Source organism: Simochromis diagramma, unplaced genomic scaffold, assembly GCF_900408965.1.
Source record: "Simochromis diagramma unplaced genomic scaffold, fSimDia1.1 OVJJ01000717.1, whole genome shotgun sequence".
Lineage (NCBI taxonomy): Eukaryota > Metazoa > Chordata > Actinopteri > Cichliformes > Cichlidae > Simochromis > Simochromis diagramma.
This window is the reverse complement of record NW_024387503.1, coordinates 472,275-497,158: the sequence shown is the minus strand read 5'-3', so window position 1 is coordinate 497,158 and position 24,884 is coordinate 472,275. Positions and strand designations below refer to the sequence as shown.

The 24,884-nt window shown below is 41.6% G+C and overlaps 1 protein-coding gene across 16 annotated transcripts in view; it reads left to right on the top strand.

Moving 5' to 3' along the window:
- svila (supervillin a) overlaps nt 1–24,884 on the top strand; it is a 78,517-nt gene that overhangs the window by 34,994 nt on the left and 18,639 nt on the right. For 6 of the 16 annotated variants that reach the window (XM_040018767.1, XM_040018756.1, XM_040018754.1 and 3 more), the window contains exons 2-19: nt 378–441; nt 2,784–2,875; nt 4,464–4,527; nt 4,627–4,760; nt 4,839–5,568; nt 8,627–8,710; nt 9,583–10,452; nt 10,910–11,077; nt 11,775–11,809; nt 14,154–14,218; nt 14,821–14,957; nt 15,960–16,055; nt 16,502–16,808; nt 17,160–17,225; nt 17,970–18,435; nt 19,513–19,672; nt 21,529–21,661; nt 24,115–24,168. In XM_040018767.1, coding sequence (XP_039874701.1) covers nt 4,520–4,527; nt 4,627–4,760; nt 4,839–5,568; nt 8,627–8,710; nt 9,583–10,452; nt 10,910–11,077; nt 11,775–11,809; nt 14,154–14,218; nt 14,821–14,957; nt 15,960–16,055; nt 16,502–16,808; nt 17,160–17,225; nt 17,970–18,435; nt 19,513–19,672; nt 21,529–21,661; nt 24,115–24,168 — 3,513 coding nt within the window. In that variant the 5' untranslated portion in view covers nt 378–441; nt 2,784–2,875; nt 4,464–4,519. The remainder of the gene's footprint in view (nt 1–377; nt 442–2,783; nt 2,876–4,463; nt 4,528–4,626; nt 4,761–4,838; nt 5,569–8,626; nt 8,711–9,582; nt 10,453–10,909; nt 11,078–11,774; nt 11,810–14,153; nt 14,219–14,820; nt 14,958–15,959; nt 16,056–16,501; nt 16,809–17,159; nt 17,226–17,969; nt 18,436–19,512; nt 19,673–21,528; nt 21,662–24,114; nt 24,169–24,884) is intronic. The other 10 variants (XM_040018757.1, XM_040018763.1, XM_040018766.1 and 7 more) reach the window with 7 other exon arrangements.

Genomic DNA, 24,884 nt, shown 5'->3' with positions numbered 1-24,884 from the left:
GAGACAGTGTGTCTGAATATAAATGCAACAATGATTTATGTGTCTGTCTGGTGTTTCTTGGGATGGAGGTGTGTGTGTGTGTGTGTGTGTGTGTGTGTGTGTGTGTGTGTGTGTGTGTTTTAACTAACATAGACTACTTATTGTGCGATATGATTCAGTGGGGCAGGTAGATTGTTTTCCACATTGTTCGTTTTCTCTGTGGAAGGCCTCTTAATTAATGTGGTCCTGTGCCAAGGAGCTGCAGAGAGAGCTCCTTCACGTTAACATGCCTAAGCTGCTCTGATCATCTGTTCATCTGAAGACACAACCCCGGGTTCAAAGTGAAATTAATGGACAGTGGAACATGAATAAATGTTACTCTTTTCTTCTGTCCACAGGAATTGGGAGTGAGAACCCCATTAAACTAAGCAATCCCAGATTGCTACAGAAGAGAGCATTGAGGTAAGATGTGCAAAAAGACCTTTAAAAAGTAAAGGTGCTACTTACAAATGTAGCAAACAGGCATCATGCTCCTGCAGGGGAGCTCAAATCCATGACTGATAGTGTTTCCTTGTGTTTGTGTCAGGTATGTCATGTGTTTCGGATCATTGTAATGCTGAACATTGAAGCCATTTCTAATCAAACACCTAGTACTTCATGGTGGATGAAATTCCTTTGTCCAACAAGCACTGGTTGAAATCCAGCCGCAAACCATGACAGACTCTGAGTTTTATAGGTAGCTGTATCGATACTGTTGTACTTCTTCCATACTGACAAAGATTTTGACCTAAAATTTCAAATTTGTATTCATCAGTTGCCGCAGGTTTTCAATCCAGTCCTTGTATAGTTTGGCATACCTCAGCCTTTCCTTCCTGTTTCCCTTCTTTAAGAGCGTTTTTTTGACAGCCATGCCTGAGGTTTCACTGAACAGTGAAGTGGATGAACCAAAGGGCCAGATGCATCGCTCAGGTCCTGTTTTAGGTCTTTGCTGAATTTATTTTCTTTTTTCTTGTTTTTAAAGGGCATACCAACGCCATGCTCGGATATGTCACGTGTTCAGCTAATAGCTCTCACCTTGTTCCTGCAAAAATGCTATTTTATGCTTGTGCTATCTTGAACATTTTCATAGATTCAGGTCACGAAATTAAAAAGAATGATGTGTTTTTGCCACAGGCTAATGGTAGCAAATTGTCTAAATAAATAATTTAAGCTCGTTCTTTAAGTTGTCTGTTATCTGTAGACCCAACACTGGTTATCCCTTAAGTTGGGTCCCATTTTATGCTCGAATGATTCTTAAGTCAGTGTTAAATGGCTCAAACAAGCATTCCTTTGCGATGGTCGTGTAGAAGGACTGGGCTGAAAATGAGTGAAAAAGCAAACCAAAGTGCAAAGAAACACTTTAAAAGCCTCGAGAACGAGTGAAGAATTTAGCTGAAGGCACAGTGCTGTATGCAGAGTAGTGACTTTGAATACTGCAGAATTGCTGATGGTAATGCACAGTGAACTGTAAGAGTTGCACCTTGTCCGTTATCAGGGGTTCCTCTCATTACAAGTCCAGCACCGTAAGTCAACCTCACAACTGGGATAATCTTTTTCCTTTTTCCATGTTTTGTTTGCTTACTCTTCCCATGCTATACAATAAAGAATAGGAACAATGACATTGCACAACACTGCTTTACTTGTTCATCAATACACGCACTTGCTGATACAGACTGCTGCACATAAACAAAGTAGCTCTGGCTCTCTTGGAGACGTTATTTTCTTTTCATTCTAGAACTAAGAAGCAACCTTCGCAGTGGTCTCTCCCGTGTCCCTCTCCTCTCTTTTCTCTCTCTTTCTATGATCAGAGCTCCACATATACACACCTGTGTTCTCTTCCTCATACATGAATCGCATTAAAAAATATTCTCTTTAATGTAAATTTCTTTATTAAGACAGTACTTCAGATGGGTGAGGAACTAACTTGTGCTCAATAATGTTGTTGGCTGTTTGTCAAATACACCATCAGGCCTCCTAATTAACACTCTAATCTGTGAAGTTTCCTTCACTACACTTATAAGACTGTTGGGCACATCGATGCCCAAAATCTGGTGCCAAAATATTTTGTTGTTTTGTTTTGAAAGCACTCTGCATGCATGGTGAGCATATCTAAAGATGAAGAAGTAGTGATGAAAAGAGATGTTCCTGTGTTGTGATGAGAAAGGATCCACCATGCACGCGTGTATCAGGGTGTTCACAACTCCGTGGTTTCTGTCCCTTACAGCAGCCACAGAGTTCAAGCGAGTTGGGTTTTCCCAGTTCTTGACTGTTTCCTCACAGCAGTAATCTGCTGCCAGCTCTTTTATAGCTATATTGCAAATTTGTGGTTTTGAATCAAATCCATAAATGACTTCAATATGTTGTTTTGGGTTTTTTTTTTTTGTGGTTTTTTTTTTTTTTTGAGAGAGAGAAATTTGCTGCATATCTGCGAGGCTCGGGGTGTTAACGGGTCAGAAATGTCTAATATCTAGATAAATATTTGGAGATGGAGAAGTTGATGAAATTTACAGTCTCACTTCCAAATGCACAGTTCGGATGATTAATTGCATACTTTTGTAGCTTCATCCGCAATCCACTGACTGATTAGATTCTTGACCACCTCTCAAACCGACCACACTTCTAGCAAATAGTTCAGTGATTTGTGTTTGATCAAATTCAGATTGATTCAGTGAGCCCCTCACTACTGCTTACAATGTAAACAAATCCAGTTTCCCACAGCTCAGCCCTGTTTCAATAAGAGTTGGTATTTTTTCTGCACCCCTCAGCTTCCAGAAAGAATTCTCCTGTGACGAAAAGGACGACCCAGCCAAAAGCGCCAAGGATATAGATGTTAGTCTCTTGGCCAATCTCCCCAAAGGTGAGTGAAGTGATTTTTATTTATTTATTTATTTTTTACTTTTTTTTTTATTATTTTTTTTATTTCTTGCTGAAAATGACTCTGACGTTGTCAATGTTCCCACAGTTTTTCAGAGTTGCTGTTGTGTAACAGCAGCTTGTTTGCCAGGTTGGAATTAAGTCAACATTTGTGTAAAACCAGTTTTTCTACAAGGCCCAGCTTTGCAAAATGTTACGTATGAACTGCTGTTATTATGCTGCACTTGTTTTCTTGACAGGGTTTATTTAATGCAAGTTCCAATAAAGATCCTGTAGTGGTTCACACTGGAATGTACACATAAGTTTGAAGACGCTTTTGATTAGCCGTTTATAAACTGACTCATGTATAAACTCTGTGGACTTTTGTAACATGGTAAGTAATCAAATCAAATGTAAACATTTTGAATATGATTTTTGATTTTTCTTCATTCACTAGAGAATACGTGTTGAATATTTGAAATATACCTTTTCTTAAAAATAAAGTACAGAGAAACGGCAGTGATCCTGGATTAGAGGAGCAGAAGTGGGTGGATGGATCCATCTTTTTATGTTGTGACAAATAATTACAATAATTACAATCAGCTGTTTCTTTGGTTGAACCCATCACTCCACAGATCAGCTTCATCCTACTCTGCATTTCTTACAATACAATGCTCTGCATTGACAAAGTCAAAACTATGTTTTTTCTTTTTTTTATGTAAATAAATGAAAGGCAGACGTTTTTGCCTTGGCTGAAGTATCTCTGAAGTGAAATGGTGAAATGTCAGAAGCTTTCCTGAGAACAATCCTTGAAACTTGGCAAACCTTTGTTTTGGAGGTTTCTGCCATTCTGCTCCATTAGATGGGGATCATTGGTGTTTGGTAATTGTTATATTGTTGTTGCTATAGATTCTGGTAAGATTTTAAATAACCAAAGTCTGGGCAGCCAGATTTAGGTGCTTCCCAGCTTTTATCGTTGATGGGTTGAGAATTTTTTTCCCCCTTTAGAAATTTTCCTGTTTTTGTGCCTTGTTGCAATCCTGTCTTATAAGATGCAGACGATCCTGTTGGTTTTTATGCTGACATTGACTTGTGTAGTCTATATATAGACGGGTGGGTGTGCTTTTGTAATTTCATTGATTCATGGGTGGACTCAAACCAGCTTGGACCACTGATAGAAGTAAGACGCCTCCGAGTTCATAAGGGCTTTTAAACCAGTGGTCTCAGGAGGGTTTATTCATGGGGTTTTTTTTTTTTTTTTTTTTTTTTTTTAAATAACATAAATTGTAAGTTGGTTTTGCTTCTACATTGTGAGATTTTCTGTGTCGATTAGTGGAAAATAGTATTCTGGAAATGATTCAGAAACATTAAACATATAACATCAATGATTTAATCAAACTAAGATTTTATGATAATATGTATATGTGAGCTCAGTGGTATGTTTTCATATTACATATTACCAAAGCATGTCTACAAATATTTCCTGTGAGCCAAAATCTATCCAAAATTTGTCATCTTAGACCAATTAAACATTTAATTAGATCTGCTTATTCTGTACTGATTTTATTGCTTATTTATTTATTTTTGTTAAGTCTCTGAATTGAGGAAACTATTTGAGGGCATTACCACAAGCACAAGTGACTTGGAAATGAACAGGTGAGATAATGATGCATCTATAAATATGCTACAGTAATAAAGATAATACTACATAGGATAATGTGTAAAGATGACTCTTCCCTTTCTTTCTGTGCTTAGAAAGGAGCGCATTGCTCGGCGCTTGGAGGGTATAGAGGGTGAAGTACATCCATCTCTGCTGCCTACCTTGGTGGCCAACCGGCTTCTGGAGGAGGACACTCCACGATACACTAGGGCCTCTGACCCCTGTGCTGGTGAGACGAGAACAGTACTACAGACTATCGTGTCTCTTTCTACACAACAAAGACATGACTTGTTTATTCTTGCACCAGTTACCGTTCAGCGTTATGGCATGGAGGGATTTGAAAGCCCAGAAATGCAGTTGATGGCTCCAGAGCGCCAGTCCAGAGCTCGATGCAGGCCTGAGCCTCAGTCCTTCATCCACACTGAGCCAGTTCACATTTCGGGTCCGACCAAAGGTGTTCCTGAGTTGGAGTCCAAGGCTGAACGCATCGCCCGCTACAAGGCAGAGCGGCGCCGGCAGCTGGCCGAACGCTACGGCATCTCTTTGGATCAGGAACCCGACTTGGACCATCACTCCCGCTACCCCCGCTCTCACAAAGAGTCGGACTGCTCAGAGAGACGTAATAGAGGGGAGCTGGTGGGAGAGGAAGGCAGAGATATCACCCTAAGTGCTTACACCAGTACCTTAGCTACTAGCCCAAGGGCAGGCCGTTCAGCTCCGCCACACGGCTACCCGGACCCAGGCTGTGATATTGGTCACACCAGGGTGGAGTTGTTCTCAGAGAGGGAGAGGCTGATGAACCTGGAGAATCAGCGCAGGGCCGCTCCGCCTGAGCCTCCATCCTCCTCTTCATACATGGATGTGACATCATCGTCCTCCTCTGCTAAGGTGCCTGCAAAAGACTACACAGTGACTGGCATACCACCCAGTTCACCCAAGCAAGGCAAGCACCCCTCCCTCTCCTCGCCTAAACATGGTGCGTCTCCTGGTGACCTATTCATTGAGCAGCAGGCCCAGAACGTCCTCAGCAGACAGGGGTGAGTGTTTTGATCTCATCTTTGTTTTTGTTGGGGGTAGATCTTTTTTTTTTTTTATTTTAATAAACCCATTTATACATAGCAATGGTAAAATACACTTTTGCTAAAGTTTTTGGGGTACTTTAACTGTTTTTGTTTTTGAAAAAAAGCAAAGATCAAATTTTACACCAAAGTGTGCAGTACTCCCTCTAACACAGCAACACTCTCAACACAACTTGGAATAAAAAAGGTCAGACGTCACTGCATTTGCAGAAACATAGATGTCTCCATGTTTTTCTGCTGGTAACTGAGACACCATTGTTAAATTGTAACAATGGTGTCACAACAAGATTAGCTTGTTGTGACTTGTGGAGGGAGGAAGACACATTGTTGTAGCAAACCGTTTTCTTTTTTTTAAGTTTGATTTGGCTGAAAATGGACAACCCTGAGTTTTCTACGTGACTCCAGATTTTTGAGGGGTTTCATATTTTACTTTATACATAAATTGTCCCTTGTTTCAGGAGGCTTTTTCTGCATTAAGCTCCCAAGATCCCCTTCACATACAAACACGGGGTTTGAACCAGAACCAGAACTTTAACAGCTGTTCACGCTGCATTGTGTTTAAAGGATGGATCCATCTCTCCATCTATTTCTGTCACTGTTGCTCTGTTCGTTCCACATGTCCAAGGTCGTTCTCTTAGCAGGACTCTTGTTTGATACAAGGTCATGCAATCCGAGCTCGTCCTGGAACAGACCAGCTCCCACAGTCACCTACAACTGGGCAGATTAGTCTGCCTGTGATGTTCTGTGCTGTATGTTTATTCTAGAGATTTCAGGTGGATGTCTTGAAGAACAAATTGGGGTATTTTTCAGATTCACAGAGGATCTCTTACTAAGTTGTGGATAGTACTTTAGCATGTGCACCAAAATGATACACTGCATTTGCCTAAGGGGAGGAATGGATAACACTGTCGTTGTGAGTCCATCCTTTAATTGTATGTTTAAATGGTGGCTAAAAGGACAAAAATGACACCCGAATATTAAAACACCTGAGCTAGCAGCTCTTTAGAGGGGACGTACTAAGAGTTGTTTCAGCTCCACAACTGTTGGAAAAGAGAGAATCAGTGTATGCACCCCTGTTTCTTGCCCAACCCAGATCATGACCAGGCTCCAGCCCTGCACTGTTCCACTGCAAACAAACATATGAAGGTGCATTCCTTGCTTCTACATCCGTCCGGGACATTATTCCCAACCCATCTGTGTTCCCCTCTGCATTGCCCCCTCTTTCTTTTCCTCAGTTTCCCTCTCAGGTTTCAAAACTTGGCCAGGTTGTATGTGTGTCCATGGTGCAGGGAGGGTGTTGTTACTGGGCAGCTCAGTGTGACTCCACAGCTACATCTCTGACCCACAGCTGGGTCTGATCAAGACCAGTGAACCCTGAGGAGAAACAAGAAAATAGGAGTGTCTCCGCTCTCCTTTTTCATTGGATGTGTGGGAGACTAACATGAAATGCTACGTTTTAGCTCTTGTAGTGAAATGTTCAGAGCAACCCAAATGTCATCATTAGCAAAAGCTTGATGCACTTTTATTCCAGCACGATCATTTTCATCTCCTTTATCAGCATTGAAACTTTCTGGAACTGGTGACAGAAAATAATCAACACAACAATTAACTGTAACGGTACTTATATAGTGCCTTTCCACAAAGTTGAGCACTCAAGCTCAACAAATGAGTTTCTACTGCAAGTCTCATGCATTCTGGACTTGGAAGAGCGTGGGATCAAGTGACCCTTCAGTTTGTAGACCCACTCTACCACCCAAGCCACAGCTCTGCAAACTAAGTGCAGAGCTGCACTGATTATCCACTAACAGTTTAGTTTAGTTTGTTATTTTTGTAGTAGTATCAAAATTCCAAGTTGTAGTGTTTACCTAAGTGCTGTACAATAAAGTGGATATCTTAAGGATTTTAACATCTTTGCTTCACAAATGGCGCTCGCTGAAGCAGTCCAACAGAATAGCCTCATCAAAGGTGTATAATCTACAATAAATCACAATACGTTTATACGCAGATGATAACTTATTATTCTTACAGAACCACAAGTGTCAGTACTGGAAGCTAGCAGTTTATTCAGTAGACTGTCTAAGGTTTCTAAATATTCAGTCAGCTGGTCAAAATTAATTCTGTTGCAACTATCGATTTGCTTAGGAGTTGAAATGTTTCCACACAGAGACATGAGGCTTGCTATAGTTGAGGAAGAGCCAAACTGATTGGTCCAGTCAGAAGACTATCTGTAATTTGTAATCTCCAGTTACTCAAGTAAAACATTTCTACCCCATGACCTGCGTCAGGTCTGTTTCCCCACTTGAATCCAAGGCTAACAGATATGACTTTGTGTTGTGTATTGAGCTGTTAAATTCAGATTCTTGTATCCCTAAAAAAAAGAGATTTGCTTCACAAACTGATTTTTGTTTCCTCCCTTCATTCTTTCTTCAGTTGATCTCTTAATGTATTTATAACTGATCAACATTTTTTCCAGTTCTGCTGAACTCTGATCTGTGCTTAGTGAAAAATTCACACTGTTTGCCTTTACTCAGCATCAGAGGGCCAGCATGACTCATCTGGCTCTGGTGGAGTGAGATGGCATTTCCCTTGAATATCTGCTTCTGCAGATAAAACCTCAGCTACAGAGGCGTACATTTAAAGAGCCCTCTCTCCAGATACACTCATTTGTTGATAACACTGATGCTATCTATAGATAGCATCTATGTAATAAGATCTGATGTAATATAACTGCACTGTCTGACCATTGGTCATAATTCAACAAGCCTTAAATATGAGACTTATTATTCATATTTTTACTGTGGCAATTAAATGTATCGTGTGGGAGTTAAACTTGTGTTCTTGGGATTGTGCTGATTGCTAAACTCAGTGTCTCTTCAGTCAGTCTTAATGTGAAGTCAGTGGAGTGTGTAATGTAGTTTTGTCTCGGCTTATATGCTTCAAGAAAAAGACCTCAACACTGAATTCAGACCCAACTGCCCAGTCAATCACGTTTCCCATTGGGTTTCTCTTGGTGCAGTGCAAAGACGAAACTTAGTACTGATTGGTTCCTCCAGACTGATGCTGAAGGCGACACCCACTCCCTCATCAACTGGCCTTCAAGGTAGACAAAGGCTGGTTGTTTCTCACCCCCAGTTATCATCTACCATGTTCCCATTCATCTGGACCAACCCTTATGAGCTGTGCTTTTTAAACAGCAGCTCATTTCAGGGCTCCAGTTTTTTAAATATTATTATTATTATTATACATTTCTGTGATGATGCTGCATTTACTCACTTAGGGTCCTGAGTTGACCGGCAGGCGAATGTTTAATAATCTCTGCTTTTGAGCTTTGGACGTCTGCTGAACAGTCATCCTCATCCTCATTGTCACCAGCTCCAGTCCCCTTGGCTTCCAACCATAACTTCATTTCTCACTCACCTTTTGCTGTGTTTAGCTTAAACCCCATTTGGTAACAGCTGTGTGATGGATCATATTATATCAACAATGACAAATGCTAGTACAGTATTGCCTTTTTAACAATTATGCTGTCGGTGACTGGATTTGTGAGTTGTGGGTGTTTTGTTTTGTTTTTGAATACTTTCTTCAAGAATCAGATCTTAGTAAGAATTTAACCATTATTGCCTGTGTGAGAGAGAGCCTGGGAATAATTCTAAACAAGTTCATATCAGGCAAAGATGTATGTTGGTTTTAATCTGGCTTGTATGGTATGTTTATGGTTTTATGAAATATTTGAGTCAGGAAGACTAAACATCTGAGCCAGTATTTATACTGGTCTTACATCCAAATATAAAATCTGCATGCTTTGTCAGTGTCCAGCCCTAATGTCAAACAAGAGGCTGAGCTCCTCCTTTAGTGCTCAAAGGCTGACACACAAAGGATCACAATCAAAGTCATCTTTCTGAGCTTCTATGAGAGCTATGCTTTGCCTATTGATGTTTTCCAAATGTTAACCAGTCCTTTGTCTCCCTGAAGAATCAGAGTTAGGGAGAGGCTTGTCAGGGAGGAGGGCCGCCAGAAGAGCCCAGAGTTCGGAAATGTTACAGAAGGCCTAGTGTACCGCAGACAATTTCAGCACCAGCCCCAGGCTTCTACACGCTACCACGCAGACCCACTAGGCCCACAGCAGGCCTACTCCCACCATCATCCACAAGTTCAGCACAGCCAGTCTGGTCCACAGGGAGGGCAAGAAGTTGGCAATTACCCCAGTTATTTGTCCATGACCTCTGGTTCTACATCCAGAACTGGGCAGCAGCAACAGCAGGTGGAAGAGGAAGAAGCTGGTGAGGCTGAGGCGGTCAAGACAGAGGGCCTTCTGAGGAGCAGAAAAGCAGTCTTGCCTTCACAGATCCGGCGCAGAGAGAGGAGCACTGAAGACCCATGGAGAGGGCGAGGTGAGGAGGAGCTGGTCGTGTACAGGATGCAAAGAGAGGCTGAGGCAGAGGAACCTGTTAGAGGGGGACTTGGAGGCAGACCTAGACGGGAGGAAGCAGAGTATACCTCCTGTCTGCAGGCGGCGGAGCGCCGACCCAGAGAGCGGGAAAACGCTGATCGTGCCCACAAAAGACCAGCTGCGACCCACATTGAGCCCAGAACATCTCACACAGAGCCAGGAAGTTCCAGCTCCACCACAGCTCTGAGCCGATCAATGTCTGATGCTGGAAATCAACAAGGACCCAATCAGAGGACCTTGCAACACCAAACCAAGGAACCCCAGGAGGTCAGAGAAGGAGAAAGTTTGAGTAATGGAGAGAGTCACCAGGACACCAGGGTGTCTGTTGCACAGCTCAGACATTCCTACATGGAGAGCACCACCACTCCTCCAACCAGCCGCAGGAATGAGCTGTAGGTGGTAAAATGCTGCATGGCCTGTACTCGCTGACGCTTATTACCTAACATCATCTGGCTACTCAACGACTAACAAGCAGCTACGTCTGGTGTGATGCTAACATCCCAAGCACAGTGGTTCATTTAATCTGTAGACATGGCATACATGCATTAATTTGCTAACACTAATCGTCCTGCAGTACGGTGTTTGTCTCTGCTTTAATGGCACTGTGAGTTGTTTGGATACTGCCTGGGGCTCGTGTGTGTGTGTGTTTAAACTGTTAAAAAATCTGCATGGGCTTGCTCATAGGCTCGATTTTAAAAACCAGAGGTGTGGTTGAATGTTCAACACTTCTGCTTTTAAACAGTTTTATTTTGCACCATGTCCCTCTCTATTTCTCCCTGACAACTCTGTATTCTCTCTTTCCTTTGGGTTTTCTGTCTGTTGATCCCTCTCCCTGAATGGCCCCTCCAGTGAAATGGAGGAGTGCAGGGCACTCACGGGCTACGAGGCCCCATGGAGAGGGGAAAGGGACAGGGGGCGCAGGCCCCGGCAGTATATCTATCCTGGGGAGAGTAGAAAGACCTCTGAGAGGTTTAGGACACAGCCCATCACTTCTGCTGAGCACCATGAAACTGATAGGTACTGCTCTGGATTCAAGAATGCACGGCTGAGTGTGAAACGCATGCATGTTAAAAGAAATCACAACTTTGTTTAATTTGGAATGCAACGAAATGTTGATTTTAGTCATGTTCGGGTGACCTGTAATCAAATAAATATTTGATTACAGGTGTATGTGTGTGTGTATATATATATATATATATATATATATATATATATATATATATATATATATTAATTAGTCTCTACCAAGGTACCATAGTCATATCAATATCATCACAGTGAAACAGGCCAGTGAGAATAATGCTCACATATACAGACCTAAACACCCTCCCTCTCCTCGATTTTCATTCTAACGAAATTTGCAAACAAGGAAGCTTAAAGGCCAAAGGTCCCTCTGATTGGGCCTTGGCAGTGGTCATCACATGTGACCACAGTGAGGACGCATGAATTGGCCTTTGTCAGTAATCAAGTCCCGAGACCATGGATCAGAGCAGACTAATGTAATGCTGTCTAATTCTCTAGCTTGGTCTGCTTTCCTCTCCATTTTTCAATTCTAACGCGAGCTGTAACATTTCCAGCATACCACAAACTACTGCTTTTCTCAGCACGCCGCTAGCCTTCCTATCTCTAACCACTCGCCACTGATTTACTCACCTTTTTTATTGTTATACATATGCTTCGAACTGATCACCTTTTTCTTTTTGTGCTTTTGAAGGTCTTGTGTGAGTTCAGACTTTGCTTCTACTGAAGGTAAGTAGTTTTTCTCACTAACCTCAGATTTAGATTTTCAGAATACAGTAACAGTAAGTAGGTATAATAATAATAATAAGTAGATATAATGCAAGGCTCATTGCATCTTATTTTCTACTCCGGTATAGATATCATACAACAAAAGTAAAGCTCATGAACTAAAATAACCACATCTAATATTTCTGTAGACGTCCATGTGGAAATGCTGAATCACATGGACATTGTTTCAGTTTCAGGGTTTTCTTGGTTAATTTTACATGAGAGCCAACTTAAACGCTACACATTGCCATGCCGCAGACTGATACAGCACAGTTTCTTTTATAATTCTTTGGATGGCTGCTGAGATCACGAGGATGGAAAAAGAATGCAGTTACATTCATGCTTTAGTTCAACTGCCTTTCCATTTATATCTGCTCTGTATCATAACTGCATAGGTTCATGTAGTAGTATCTGCAGTTCAGTGGTCAGTGACTAACTATGAAAACAGCATTACTGATTATTTACAGCTGCACTCATCTATAAGTGAACAGAATGAGTTTTCAGTGGCTTCAGTAATAGACACAAGGATGGAGGCCTGGTGACTTAAATCTGTTTTTTTTTTTAGGTCATCTTTATTTTATGGGAAGCATGATATTTTGAAGTGGAGTTTACAGAGTCATTAATGGTGCTCACAGTAGCATAACATCACTGTGGCCCCGCTTAGGGCAGAGCCAGCTCATCTGCTTCTTATAAACATGACTTGGTCGGGATGCTTTGGCGAGTATTATGTAGGCCAGAGCTCAGCACTGCAGTGTCAAAGGGATAGCTGTTTGATGATGTCATGGCATGTGTCTTGCAGAGAATAAAGCGTGTATATTCCTCACACCTGTCCATCTTTTTATAGTCTCCTGAGTGACTCCAGTGACGGGTTTAGTGGTTTGTTTGTTTTTTTCCCTGCCATTAAGCCAAATGGTGTTAATAACGATTGATAGGTATCACACAATAGTTGTCATACTTCTGTGTGTTAAATAATTAGATTATTGGGAAAGGTTTATCGAGCATAAATGTACCTATCATCTTAAGATGCTCTTCTGTTACCATTTTTATCCAAAGCTAGCTAGAGTGCTAAAGTGTTCAGTTTCTTTTAAAGTGACTTCAGTTTTTTGCATATTATAATAATGTCAGTGTTACTGCATAACATTCTTTTTTTTATTGACCTATAATTTAGTAAATATGTAGACTAAAGCAGGATCTTTAATCAGCGACTAGTGACTACAGTCATTTGAAATAACCACTGTTAGTACATTTTAAACTAGAGCAAGCTAGCTAATTAAGCTAATACTAGCTTAACGAGTTTGTTCAAATTGTCTGCCTTTGAAATGTCCTTACATGATGGCAGTTTAATGCGATATTATAAGTATAATGCTAAGGCGTTGTACATACTGTACAGGGTCAAACTAGCACTGAGTTCGCAACAAGAGACTGTGTACGGTCAATAAAACTCACAGATTCGTAGCCATGCAGAGCTGTTATTGGGGTGAAGTGGTGGGCAAAGGACTGAAGTGACAGCTATGGAAGAGGAGGATATTGTTGACTGAGGAGGAAATGAGGGTTACTTATGCAAGAAGCCTGGAATGTGTTGGTGTTCATGGAGAAATAAAGAGTCTCTGTTGTTTCTGTAAAGTTGTACCCCGTGGTTTCAAGGACATTTGTTGAAACCCTTGTTTTTATTTTGTGTACTCAAAGTGTACACTTAATAGAATGGTAAATGGCCTGTATTTGTATAGCGCTTTACTTGGTCCTAAGGACCCCAAAGCGCTTTACACTATACACAATCATCCACCCATTCACACACACACATTCACACACTGGTGATGGCAAGCTACATTGTAGCCACAGCCGCCCTGGGGCGCACTGACAGAGGCGAGGCTGCCGGACACTGGCGCCCTCTGACCACCACCAGTAGGCAACGGGTGAAGTGTCTTGCCCAAGGACACAACAAACGAGACTGTCGGAGCCGGGGCTCGAACCGGCAACCTTCTGATTACAAGACGAACTCCCAACTCTTGAGCCACGATCGCCCCACTCTTGAGCCACGATCGCCCCTCGTGTCAGAATCATTAGTGTATGAATAGAAATATATGAAAATAATCACATTACAAACCTTATTTACTCTTTCTGGCAATATAATTTGGTGTTTTAGTGTCTTTGGCAGAAATTTTAAGTAGTGGCATAAAACAATAAAATATTAAGATAAAAAAAACCAAAACGTAAAACAAAGTATAGATGATACAGAGAACTGTGAAGCAGAATTTATGTAGTTAGAGTTGGTTTCTAACTCTAACTTTTTTTTCCTTTGTTGCAGCTGATGAAGAGAAGCTAGATGAACGGGCCAAGCTGAGCGTCGCAGCTAAGCGCTCTCTCTTCAGGGTGAGTTTTGACTTCAGCCTGTTGGGCATCTTATATTGTCTGAGTACGAGCTTCCAAGCTGAGGAAAAACTTCATTCCAGTTATGGGTACGATTGCAGACTCTGGGATTAATAAAGTATTCTGATTTCAATTTCCTGTCCTTCTCTTACTTTGAGGATTTAGAAATTTTGATTGCAGATGTGAGTCACAACTGAGCCAGCCTTATTCCTGAAATGATTTGTGCCATAATTCAGCGGCTTCTGGAATCACTTTTAGCAGGAAGGAGTTGAAGAAAACCTTTTCTGTATGATTGTGTCAGGCTCTCACATTTTTGTGGAAGAATTGTGTCTCTGTCCTCTTCAGTGTTGCTTCAATCCAAAGCCTGTTCATTTCTCAGCCTGTAGAGTCTCAGATGTTGCTCTTATTTCATATGGAAGCAGTAAGGTGCAGGAAGTTTTGCTTGTTCATTTTGCGTTTAAAAAAAAAAAAAAGCAATTAAATTTTTTATTTATTTATTTAGTTGCAAGATCTGCTAAGGACCAGAGGAGGTCTGTACAGTTTGTGTAATCAGCTGTGTTCATTTCTAAAGATGACCAATGTTTACCCTAATTATCTCCATCCAGGAACTGGAGAAGAGCGTCGATGGCGGAGCTCCTAAACTGCGGTCCAGGAATGCCGCTGTGGACAGGAGACTAAGACGGACTCAAGATCGATCCAGAACTCAGCCGGTCACAACTGAGGAAGTAGTCATCGCAGCCACGTAAGGCTCTGTCACCTTGCTTGATGCTATGTAATGTGAAAGACACCTCTAACAATAACTTACTTTCTTGATAGGCAAAGAGAAAGTGTATAATTATATAGTTCTATCAGGAAGAATGACTAAATAAATGTAAGCTTGAAAATGAGCCCATGGTGAGTACAAATGTGACACAAGAAAAAAGTACGTCTGGTCCTTTTACTAAGAACCTTGTGATTTTTTTTTTTTACTCTGAAAATGTTTCACATGTGGGTTTTTATTCTCATTACTTTAATTTTTATTACTATAATGGTACTCATTTTAAAACCTTTCACAAAGAAATGTTTCTGGAGACTATCTAAAAGGAGCAAAAATGTTAATCGCTCAGTATGATGAGAATTGCATAGTTCTGGGCTATAATAGCAAAACCTCAACCCTCCTCCCCTTTTTGTCACAAGCTGTGGCCGGGGAATGACCACTAAGACTCCATCTACAGATCTGTGTGTTCCTGACAGCACATATCAGGTCAATAAATCAGAGGTGTAAAATCTTTAAGTGCATTAAAGCAAATACATGCACATCTGTTCTATTTGAAAAGTGCTCTAAAGGGAAGTTCTCCTAGATTATCAAAGCGGAACAAACTCAACTGTGCACTTGTGTGTAGGCATCCATCTGTGGAGAGACCTTGCTGTGAAGATGAAGTAAAGAATTTTTCCATACTGTAAGCACTGCTGTGAAATTCCACTCGCTTCATTATATTTGGGTCGCACTTTAGTGTAAATGTATGAAGAATAAGTAAGATCAGCAACTAAGACTTTGTATTCTAGGGTGTTACCAGTTTTTGTAGATTTAAACTTTTCTTTCTGCGTGAAATTGTTTCTTAAAGAAAGCTGTGCCTCTGACTTTTTCACTGTCCTCACATCTACATGAAACTTTAACCACCATCCTAGTCTTCATGTTTGCACCTTCCTGTCTTCTCTGTCCTCTGTGTGTGTATGACTGTGTCCCTGTCCTTGACCACTGTAGCGCCCCATCTCACGTGCCACAAATGGTGTCCGCTCACGCTGCCGTAGCACGCGTCCCTAGCCCCACCCTAGTTTACAGCACTGTCCCACCATACAGGTACACAGCAGACGTGTGTGCACGGATATGTATGCTCACATCGAAGTGCGGTGTTTGACTAACACGTTTGAGTCTTGGCTGCTATGCAGTTTTTCTTCGTTCACTGTGTTTTAAACTATAGGATTGAGTTGCTGGTAAAGTTCTAATGCACAGTTTTAAGGTTTGGTGCCCTCATGTGTGATCGGAGGAAACTACATGAATTAATTGCTAAGATAGGACGTCTGGGTTTTTAACTCACTGCTTGGTGAGCATGACTCACCCTGCATGTGTAGCAAACCTTTTTAGCTCTGTGTTGGCAACTTTTATTGGCTGTCAGAAAATGCACACAGACCCGCATCCTCTCTCTGACATGCCACTCGCTGGCTTGCATGAGCTCCCCACAAGCTTACAGAAGTCTCCGTTTTCTTCTCCCTCTTTGTCTCTTGGATGTCTTCTCCCCTCCTCAGCCTGCAGGCATCCTCACAGCAAAGTGCTGTTGCCCATGAGCAAGTGAGGGAGGCCCGGCGGGCGCAGGATACCAAGGAGATCCGGGGCCCGACGCAGACGTCATCACTAAAAGAAAAAGATACAAAGCAGAGCGAGACTCAGGAGGAGCCTGACCTCTGCACCCTCAGCCTGGCTGAAAAGATGGCGCTGTTCAACCGGCTGGCTCAGCCCCCAACCAGGGTCACCCACACAAGAGGGGACACGCGGCAGCGGAGGGCCAACGCTCGCTACCAGACACAGCCCATCACACTGGGAGATATGGAACAGGTGGGGAAGCAGCAAGGTCACTTTGTTTCTCCAGTGCTTCGGTTCACTGGGAGAAGACCTCTTAACTTTGCTTTCTTACTGTACACATTCACTCTGTTAGTGCCGCACAATACAAAGGTGGAGTATAAATGTAGTAATGATGTGTCATGACTTACTCGGTCAATCCAGTGTCTTATGCACAGAGTACGTGAATTAAAAAAAACATTTAAAGGTGGAAAAATTGAGAGAAGTTGCAATGATGACATGTTATCTGTTAGTCAGTGGGTTTGCAGGGGTTATAATTAAACTCCTGCTACTAAAGTAGAAAATCCATGAAACAAGAACTGCAGCATGCTGGTGTTTCTGCTCCAGGAGCTCTCAGACGTAGACCTCAGTGATGAGCAGGAGCTGTGTGACAGTCTGGTAGAAGACCTACAAGTAAGCTTCCTCTGAACAGTCACCGACCACCACTTGCCTGCATCAGTGGAGGCTGACACAGCGGGAGCACTCTTCTCAGAAATGACCGTCCATTTCTGTGAACAACACGCTCCGTTTTCTTTTTTTGGCTCGTCTCCACATTGGTGTGATTTCATTCTGAATGTACGTTGCATGGCCCAGCTTGTGATAAAGCTCTGAGTCATCATCCCCAGTTCAATAAAGAGGCGTGGATGGATGAAGCACACATATCAGCGAGTCTGTGGGCTTTAAAAGATGTCTCTGTGACAAAGAAGAGGGAAACCAAAAGCAGTTCAACTCCCATCTACAGCCACAGGGGTTGAAAGTTTGATTGTGGGGGAAGTATGAGAGAGAAATTTGAAGCAAAAGCGAGTTAATGGATGGATACATGTTGCAAGTTTCCTTGACAAGGCTGCTTTCTGTTGCTTGTCATTTGTTCCTCAGCAGAAGTGCCAGGTTAGTTCTCCTCTATGGATTATGAACCTAGTTGTCATAAACTGAAAGTGTTTGTCATGCGTTGTGCGTCGGCAGCTGCTGGCATGGCTTTGTGATGTGGGCTGACCATTAAGAGAGGCTGCTGTGTGATGCCCAGGAAGTGCACTGAGTCAGGCAGGCTGTGATTAGTCAGCGTTATTCTCTCGATTGTTTGTGTGTGCACTTTGCCCGAGCCGTTTCTCAGCCTCTGTAGCAAACTGACCCACTTCTTTGTCTGTCTGCATTACACAGCTTCAAAACGGCACAGGCTCTCGGTTTGGACACCACCTATCTTCCTCGTCTTCCTCTGCACTCAGAGCAGGCGGGACGGTGTCCAGTGACCACGCCGGAGACATCCACATATCCACTGCAGCCTGCGTGGAGCCCACCTATCCCAGCCAACCAGACTGCCCAGTCGGGGGGTCCCAGGGATCCTCAGATCACCATAGGCATCACATTTTGCCCCAAGGGGAAGACCAGATTGATCTGGGAGGGGGGAAGAGGAAGTTGCCATCTCCTGAGAGAGCAGTCAGGCAGACAGCACTGCCCCAGCCCCAGAGTGGAAGAGAAAGGAGAGAAGAGGAGGAAGAAGCAGAGGAGGAGCAGCTGCAGCAGCGGCCAGACAGTGCGATAGAAGAGGAAGTGCTGTGGAGCTCAGAGAGCCACAGGCTCCAGGACAGCCAGGAGCAAAGCCAGAGGAGCAGGGCCACCAGCGGAGGTAAGAAAACAGCAGGAGGAGGAGCTCAAAAGCATCAGTCTGCTTTTTATTGCCTGAACTACTCTGCTGTTTGTTCTGTCTTTACTGAAGTTTATAAACTTGCCAAGTTTACATTAAGATTTGGGGAGAATGATAACCGTAACGTGTCTATATTAACATTCAACAGCGATATGTGTTATAGACCCTGAAGAGGAGAAGAGGATGGATGAATGGCTAGATGCATATTTCCTTTTTTTAGTAACTGGAAATATTTGGATCAGAGGGTAGTGCTGTGGACTTGTAGGTTAAAGCTAGCAGTAGGTTGTTATCTTGGTTAGTAAGGTGCACCTGCAACTTAATTTGGTGTTAAATGGGAAGCTTATTTTGGTTAGCATGCAGAGTTAGTGTTTCTGGGTAGAACACTGGAGTTTAACAGAAATAAATGAAAAAAGTGAAGCTAATCAGAAGACTAAAATAGGTTTTAAAAATTTAAAGAGCAAACTCTGCTAACAGTTGGTATCGGTTTCCGTCAACAAGTTCTAATCCAACACCACTTCCTGTGTGTCTGAGTGAAAATGTTGAGTTCAGACTGTGGTTTTCAGGCTTCCTTTGTATCTGAGCACTGCAGTAACACCGGGCCGTTCACTGTCTCTGTGTCAGCATGTGGCTTGTCAGAAAATAAAAAATCAGTCAAACTGGAACTGTGGAACTTGTTTCGGGGCAGGGGGAAGGAATAGTGCGTTGACCTGAGTCTCCAGTGTGGGTTGTTTGATTACAGCTGTGGCAGAGATGTTTAAAGCTGTGAAAAGTGTCTTTGCTGCTTCTCACGAGGTGGATGGGATTATTTCGGTGAGCATGAAAGATGATTGCTGCGATGCTGCTTTGAGATGCTGAGTCTGCACTGTGACACCTCTGACTGTTATGTTAAAGGGTTTACACCCTACACAGCGATTCTTAGTTAATGTATTTTCCTCAAAAGATCATACAAGCGGTCACAGTTAATGTTTATGGAGTTGCTGCTGAGTTACTGATTTTTATTTATTTATTTATTTTCTCTCCCCCTCTCCTCTCACTATTTCCGTGTGCTCACACTCACAGACCTGCTGGAATCAACTGTGGTAACATCCAGAGCAACATCTGGCTTCCCCGAAGCAGCAGACACAGACAGCAACACACACCCAGCTGACCCGGTTCAACCTGAGCAGGGAGACGAACTGAGCGACAGGATGATGGCCCGACACATGTCCATCAGAGAGAGGTGAGCATGGAAGTGTGCTAAGATAGGATTTAATATATATTTACTGCATGTCTGACCATATTCACGTATTGCAGAATACCGTTTACCTGTTTCTCGGTAAATTAATCCTACAAGAGCAACGCAAAAGAAATCACGGTTTGCTCTGCTAGCTACATGTTTTTTGTTTTTTTTTTTATTCATTAACAATAAAAATAAGTTTAAATGTCTTTGTTTTTTTAAAGAAAAGACATGTATTTCAAGACAAAATGCCGTGGTCACTGAAAACGGGCGTCGGTGCATAAAAATGCTAAATGATTAGGACCAATGATTTCATTATTCATGAATGGTCATCAGTCGTAGCACATTTGTGATCAGCTCTTTTACTTTTAAATTAAGAATGGATAAAATGTGATGACTGAAAATTACATCATGAGGGCAAAGAGGGAGGAGTTTTTAGGGTATTAGAGGGTTTTTTTTCTTTACTGTTGAGCTTCCTGGGATGAAGTCTGGAGTATTAACAGAAGCAAAATGCTGGCTATGATAAGGAAATTATAGATTTTTTGTTTTTCTATTGAATGAGTTTCATTACATTTCATTGTTGTTATATAACAAAACTAAAGCTGAGTATTGGATTCCTGAGCAAATCCTTACATAAGTCCTGTTATGTCATACTGGGATAATTGAGCTGTTCGTGCTAGTTGACTGGCAGACATAGGACACTAATCATGCTCTAAACTGACTGATGATATAATAAAGTTGCATGTAAACTGGTGTTAAAGCCAGTGGAGTCTGTACCAGTTATTGTGCTTCTTGTAAATCTGACTCTTTGACCATGTCTTGACTAATTTGTGTCGTTCCCACGTTCAAAGCATTTCTCTGGAGCAAGGGTCTGTATCCCAGATACAGCTTGCAAGTTGGACTGAGTGCTGCTTTCATCCTGTTTTTGCATTTGCTGTGTAGCCCTGGGGGCAGAACAGGACATTTCCTCGCTGGGTCACAGAGGGGGTGCTTGTGATGGGGGGCAAGTGGGGCACAGCCAGGACCCTGACCTCTTGCATATATTGGTCCTGTCTGCCCCAGCTCACAGATGAGAGCTCAATAATTGAAGCTCTGTTCTTGCTCACGTTTAGGTTTTTAGACTTGTCGAGTACTTTAAACCTAATCCCAGTTTTCCTTATTAAAAAGATGGAAAAATTCAGGGTTGAGGTTTGAGTTGCTTTCCCAGCTCCTGTTACACTGACTGGCTTCTCTAATCAATGTTTATGTGTAATTGGATCAGAGCTGTCATTGCTCTGTCTGTACACTGTTTACTTCTGCAGCTCCTAAACGACATGCTCGCTGCCTCTGTTTAATGTCTGCTGTCTTCTCATTCATAAATGTAGAGGAGCATGGCTGCTTTTTGTTGGCTTTACTATTGTGACAGGTTGGGCTAAAAGCTCTGGGGAAGTAAGGTTTTGTGTTTCTTTGGCACATGTGGAAATAAAGAGTCTGCCTGCAGCTGCAAACTCAGTGGCTCTTCATTAAAACCACAGCGTGTAGTTGCTTTTGTGCCATCCTTAACATACAGTTTGTCATGTCATGTTTGACAAAGTGTCTCAAAATCATCTTCATAAAACTCACCTCTTAAACAAATTGCTCAAGTTTTCCATAAATGCTCTGGATTAAATTTGAAAGCCTAGCCAAAATAAGGATTTGTTGCGGTTTTTTTTGTTTTGAAAAGTGTCCTCTAACTACAAAAAACTCAACTGAAAAACATTATTTATTATTATGAGCGCTTTGAGTGCTCTTGGAGAGTAGAAAAGCACTATATAACAATCAGACCATTTACCATTTATTTGTATGCTACAGCTCATGATCCTGTCCCCTTCCCCACTCAGAGTCGCCTTGTTAAAGAAGAGTGGCGAGGAGGACTGGAGGAACAGGATCAATAAGAAGCAGGATGTGGTGAAGATTGCTGCAGCAGAGCAGAATGCTCAACTCTGGGAGGTGGAGCAGAGCTTCAAGAAGAAGGTAACCACCTGACGTGAGCACTCACTGCTGAATTAGCACTTCAGCAGAGAAGCCTGAGGTTGTCCCTTGTATCGCTCATGTTTTTGCACGTAGTCATAGCAGCATGCATTCATGACTGACTCTGCTACTTTATGTCCACAAGACCTGAATGCAGAAGTGATGCAGTGAGTTGGTTAATTTGATTTGATCGACTGTGTCGCATTATGAAAGCAAGTATTTCCTGTGTCAGCCTCTGAGATCATGCCGCTCAGTAGGTGTTCTCGATCTTCTATTGCTGACGTGTACAGAAAGAAAAATCTGATCAAAGACTGATACCCTTTAAACAATCACTTCTGTAGAACAGAGCTACAAGGAACATGGTAACAATTTTCAATATCTCTAAACAGAGAGGTCGTGTTTTTGTCTGTGTCTTTTGATCTTTTTCTCTTTTCTCTGTTCTGTCTCAAGCAGCTGTTGCATGTTTTTGTTCTTGGACTGTATCAAGAGATAATCTGCATGTCTTCCATCCTGGCAGTAGAATACATACTGTGGTGTCTGGATCAGTCACACAATACTTCATGGGGCATGCTGTTTTTATTTCCTAAATATGGAAGCCTGCGGCTGCCACTATTCAATCATGAACATTTTTTTCTTTCCTTTCCTTTCTTTTTAGGATACTAATTTTTTCATACGTCAAACCTTTAAAATCCAATTTGATTTTAGGCCGAAAATGCATAAATGCAGTGAAATTAAACGCACGCAGTTCAAATACTTGGGTAACTTTTACGTTATCCCAACATTTTAGCTTATCAGATTTCTAATAAATAGTGAAACCCTATTTATATAATAGTAATATAATCCCAAGGCTGACAATCACAAATGCAGTTTTGCGTTGTGATGAATCATTTCTGGAGTAGCAAAAGTGAAAGCACGCAGGCTATGATATTCATAGGGCCACTCTTCCTAAGCTATTCACTTAATTCTGATTCATTTAGCCCCGCTCGAATGAATGTATTACTACATGTAGCCATGTAATAAACTATACATAACTGTACTTGTGATAGTATGCCTGGTACTTGAAATGGATATCTCAAGTCTCTAAATAAGTTTTGGGGGAAGTTGACATAGAATAATCCTGCTGTTTAAGAGTTTTATTTTGCATTATGACGATAAAATATTAATAGAACAAACATGAAAATTAATCAGACATGATTTATTTTCATTTGAAGGGTGTGTGTATATAAATGTAGAATGTAAAAAACTTGAGCATCTTGGAAACAGTAGCCAGTCACTGATAAAAACTTGGAACACATGATTGAACATGAGTATTTGCAGCCTTTGACTTCCAAATTTTGAAGTTTTGCCTCATGTATGTTTTATACTTGTTATGAATATTAAAGAAGCTTAATTAAGTTGGATTTTAATCCTATTTGTTGCCTGAATGACTCACATACTGAGATGGCTTTCCCCTCCAGAGAAAAGCTGAGAGCACTTTGTAGAGTTTAACTTTTCTCTGAGAGTTGAAAAGTATTCAAACTGTCAGCTACATGTGAGTGTTGTACTAACTGAACTGTAAAATGTAGCCTCTGTGTTCAGTCATGCTAGGCCTTTGTTTCTAGTTAACTGCATGTTACATGTAAACTTTCACTCTTCTGTTTGTCTCTGTTTGCATGTCCTTTTTCTTTTTTAAAATAAAAAAATAAACCTGATTTCTTTCCTCTGCATGTTGACTGCGTTTCTGTTTTTGAAGGAAGGGTTAGGTCAGGCACAGGACACGCACCTCTCTGTTTAGACATATTCAGCTGCCGTGGCACAGCTGTTTTTGTTTCCAGCAGCTTATCAAGGTTTGCTCAGCTCGACAGCTTTACACATACATATTTTCATTTTGGGTTAGTAGTTTATTTAAGGTCAGGAAGTACTTTACCTACGTAGCTTTGATTCATCGTGTGCAATCAGACACACTGATTGAGGAGCTTTTTCTGGGGGTTTTTTGTTTTGGTTTTTTTAAAGATATGTCTTAATCAAATCAGGGAAATCTTTCAAGACCTAATCAATTTGAAGTGATGGCTGGGTCCAGGTCAAGGGGAAGGGCAGTTGATGTTTTTAATCTTGTTTCCATCCTCCAATTCATCCGAGCGAGTAGACATGATTCATCAGGTTTCCTGTTTTGAATCGAAGAAGTGCAAAACTACAGATAAAGCAGATACAGAACCGAGTCAGAGAAAAACGGCAAGTAGAGCAGAATAAAGGCTGTTTGGACAACTTTGCTTTTTGATGGATTTTGTTTCTTTTTACTTTACACATACTACAAACTTGATATTTACCTAGAAATTAACCATTCGCCCACGTGATAAATGTCATACCTGGAGTATAGAATCTGTAAAGACTCACAGGGAGCGGGAGTAATGTGCTTTGGCCTGTGTGTGAAATGAATGCTGGGAACTGTCCCTTTTTCTTTGGCTGCTCGTCTGTAGGATGATGAAGCGATGATGATGATTGACGAGTTTGCTGTGTCCGACCAGCTTTGGGTAAGGCCCGTGCAGAAACCAAACGTGTGTGCACGTATGTGTCAAATGCATTTAGTTTTCATTTTTCCATCTTTAACTTTGTTTCCTGTTGAAAACTCTTAGCCTTGGTGGAACACACAGAGCTACGTTTGTGTGTCTGTTTGTGGTGGTACTGGTGGTGGAACTCCGTGTGGGTGTGTCTTAAAGACAAATTGTATTAATAATCATTCTGATTGTTGTAATTATGCTGTGTTCCTCATCCCACCACTGCTCATCAGGTTTCAGATTTATAATTGTGTTAGAATTTCCTGTTCTGTCTTACACTATGAATCTAATTTAACTGAGTTTAAAATTTCCCATTTATCATATTGACTTTGGCACGCAACCTCTGCTTCTCTAATCGACTCACATTTATGACAAATGTTTCTTGTGGCGTAAGATTTGTCTGAAAGTTGGTCTAAAATCTCAAGAGTCAGTTTGGTGTGCTTCAATCTGCTTCCAGTTTAATCTCTGTTCCAGTGGTTCAGGGCTGTGGCTTTGCATATTAATGTGGCTGCAGGGATTTTTTTATTAATTTATTATTAATGTGTCTTGTTTGCACAATGTGTTTGTTTCATTGGTGGATACAAGTAACAAGAAAGAATATAAATGATTAAAAGTGAGGAAAACCATCAATAACCACTAACGTGGAAATTTTTAAATGGTAAAAACACAAACATGACATAATTCTTTAAATT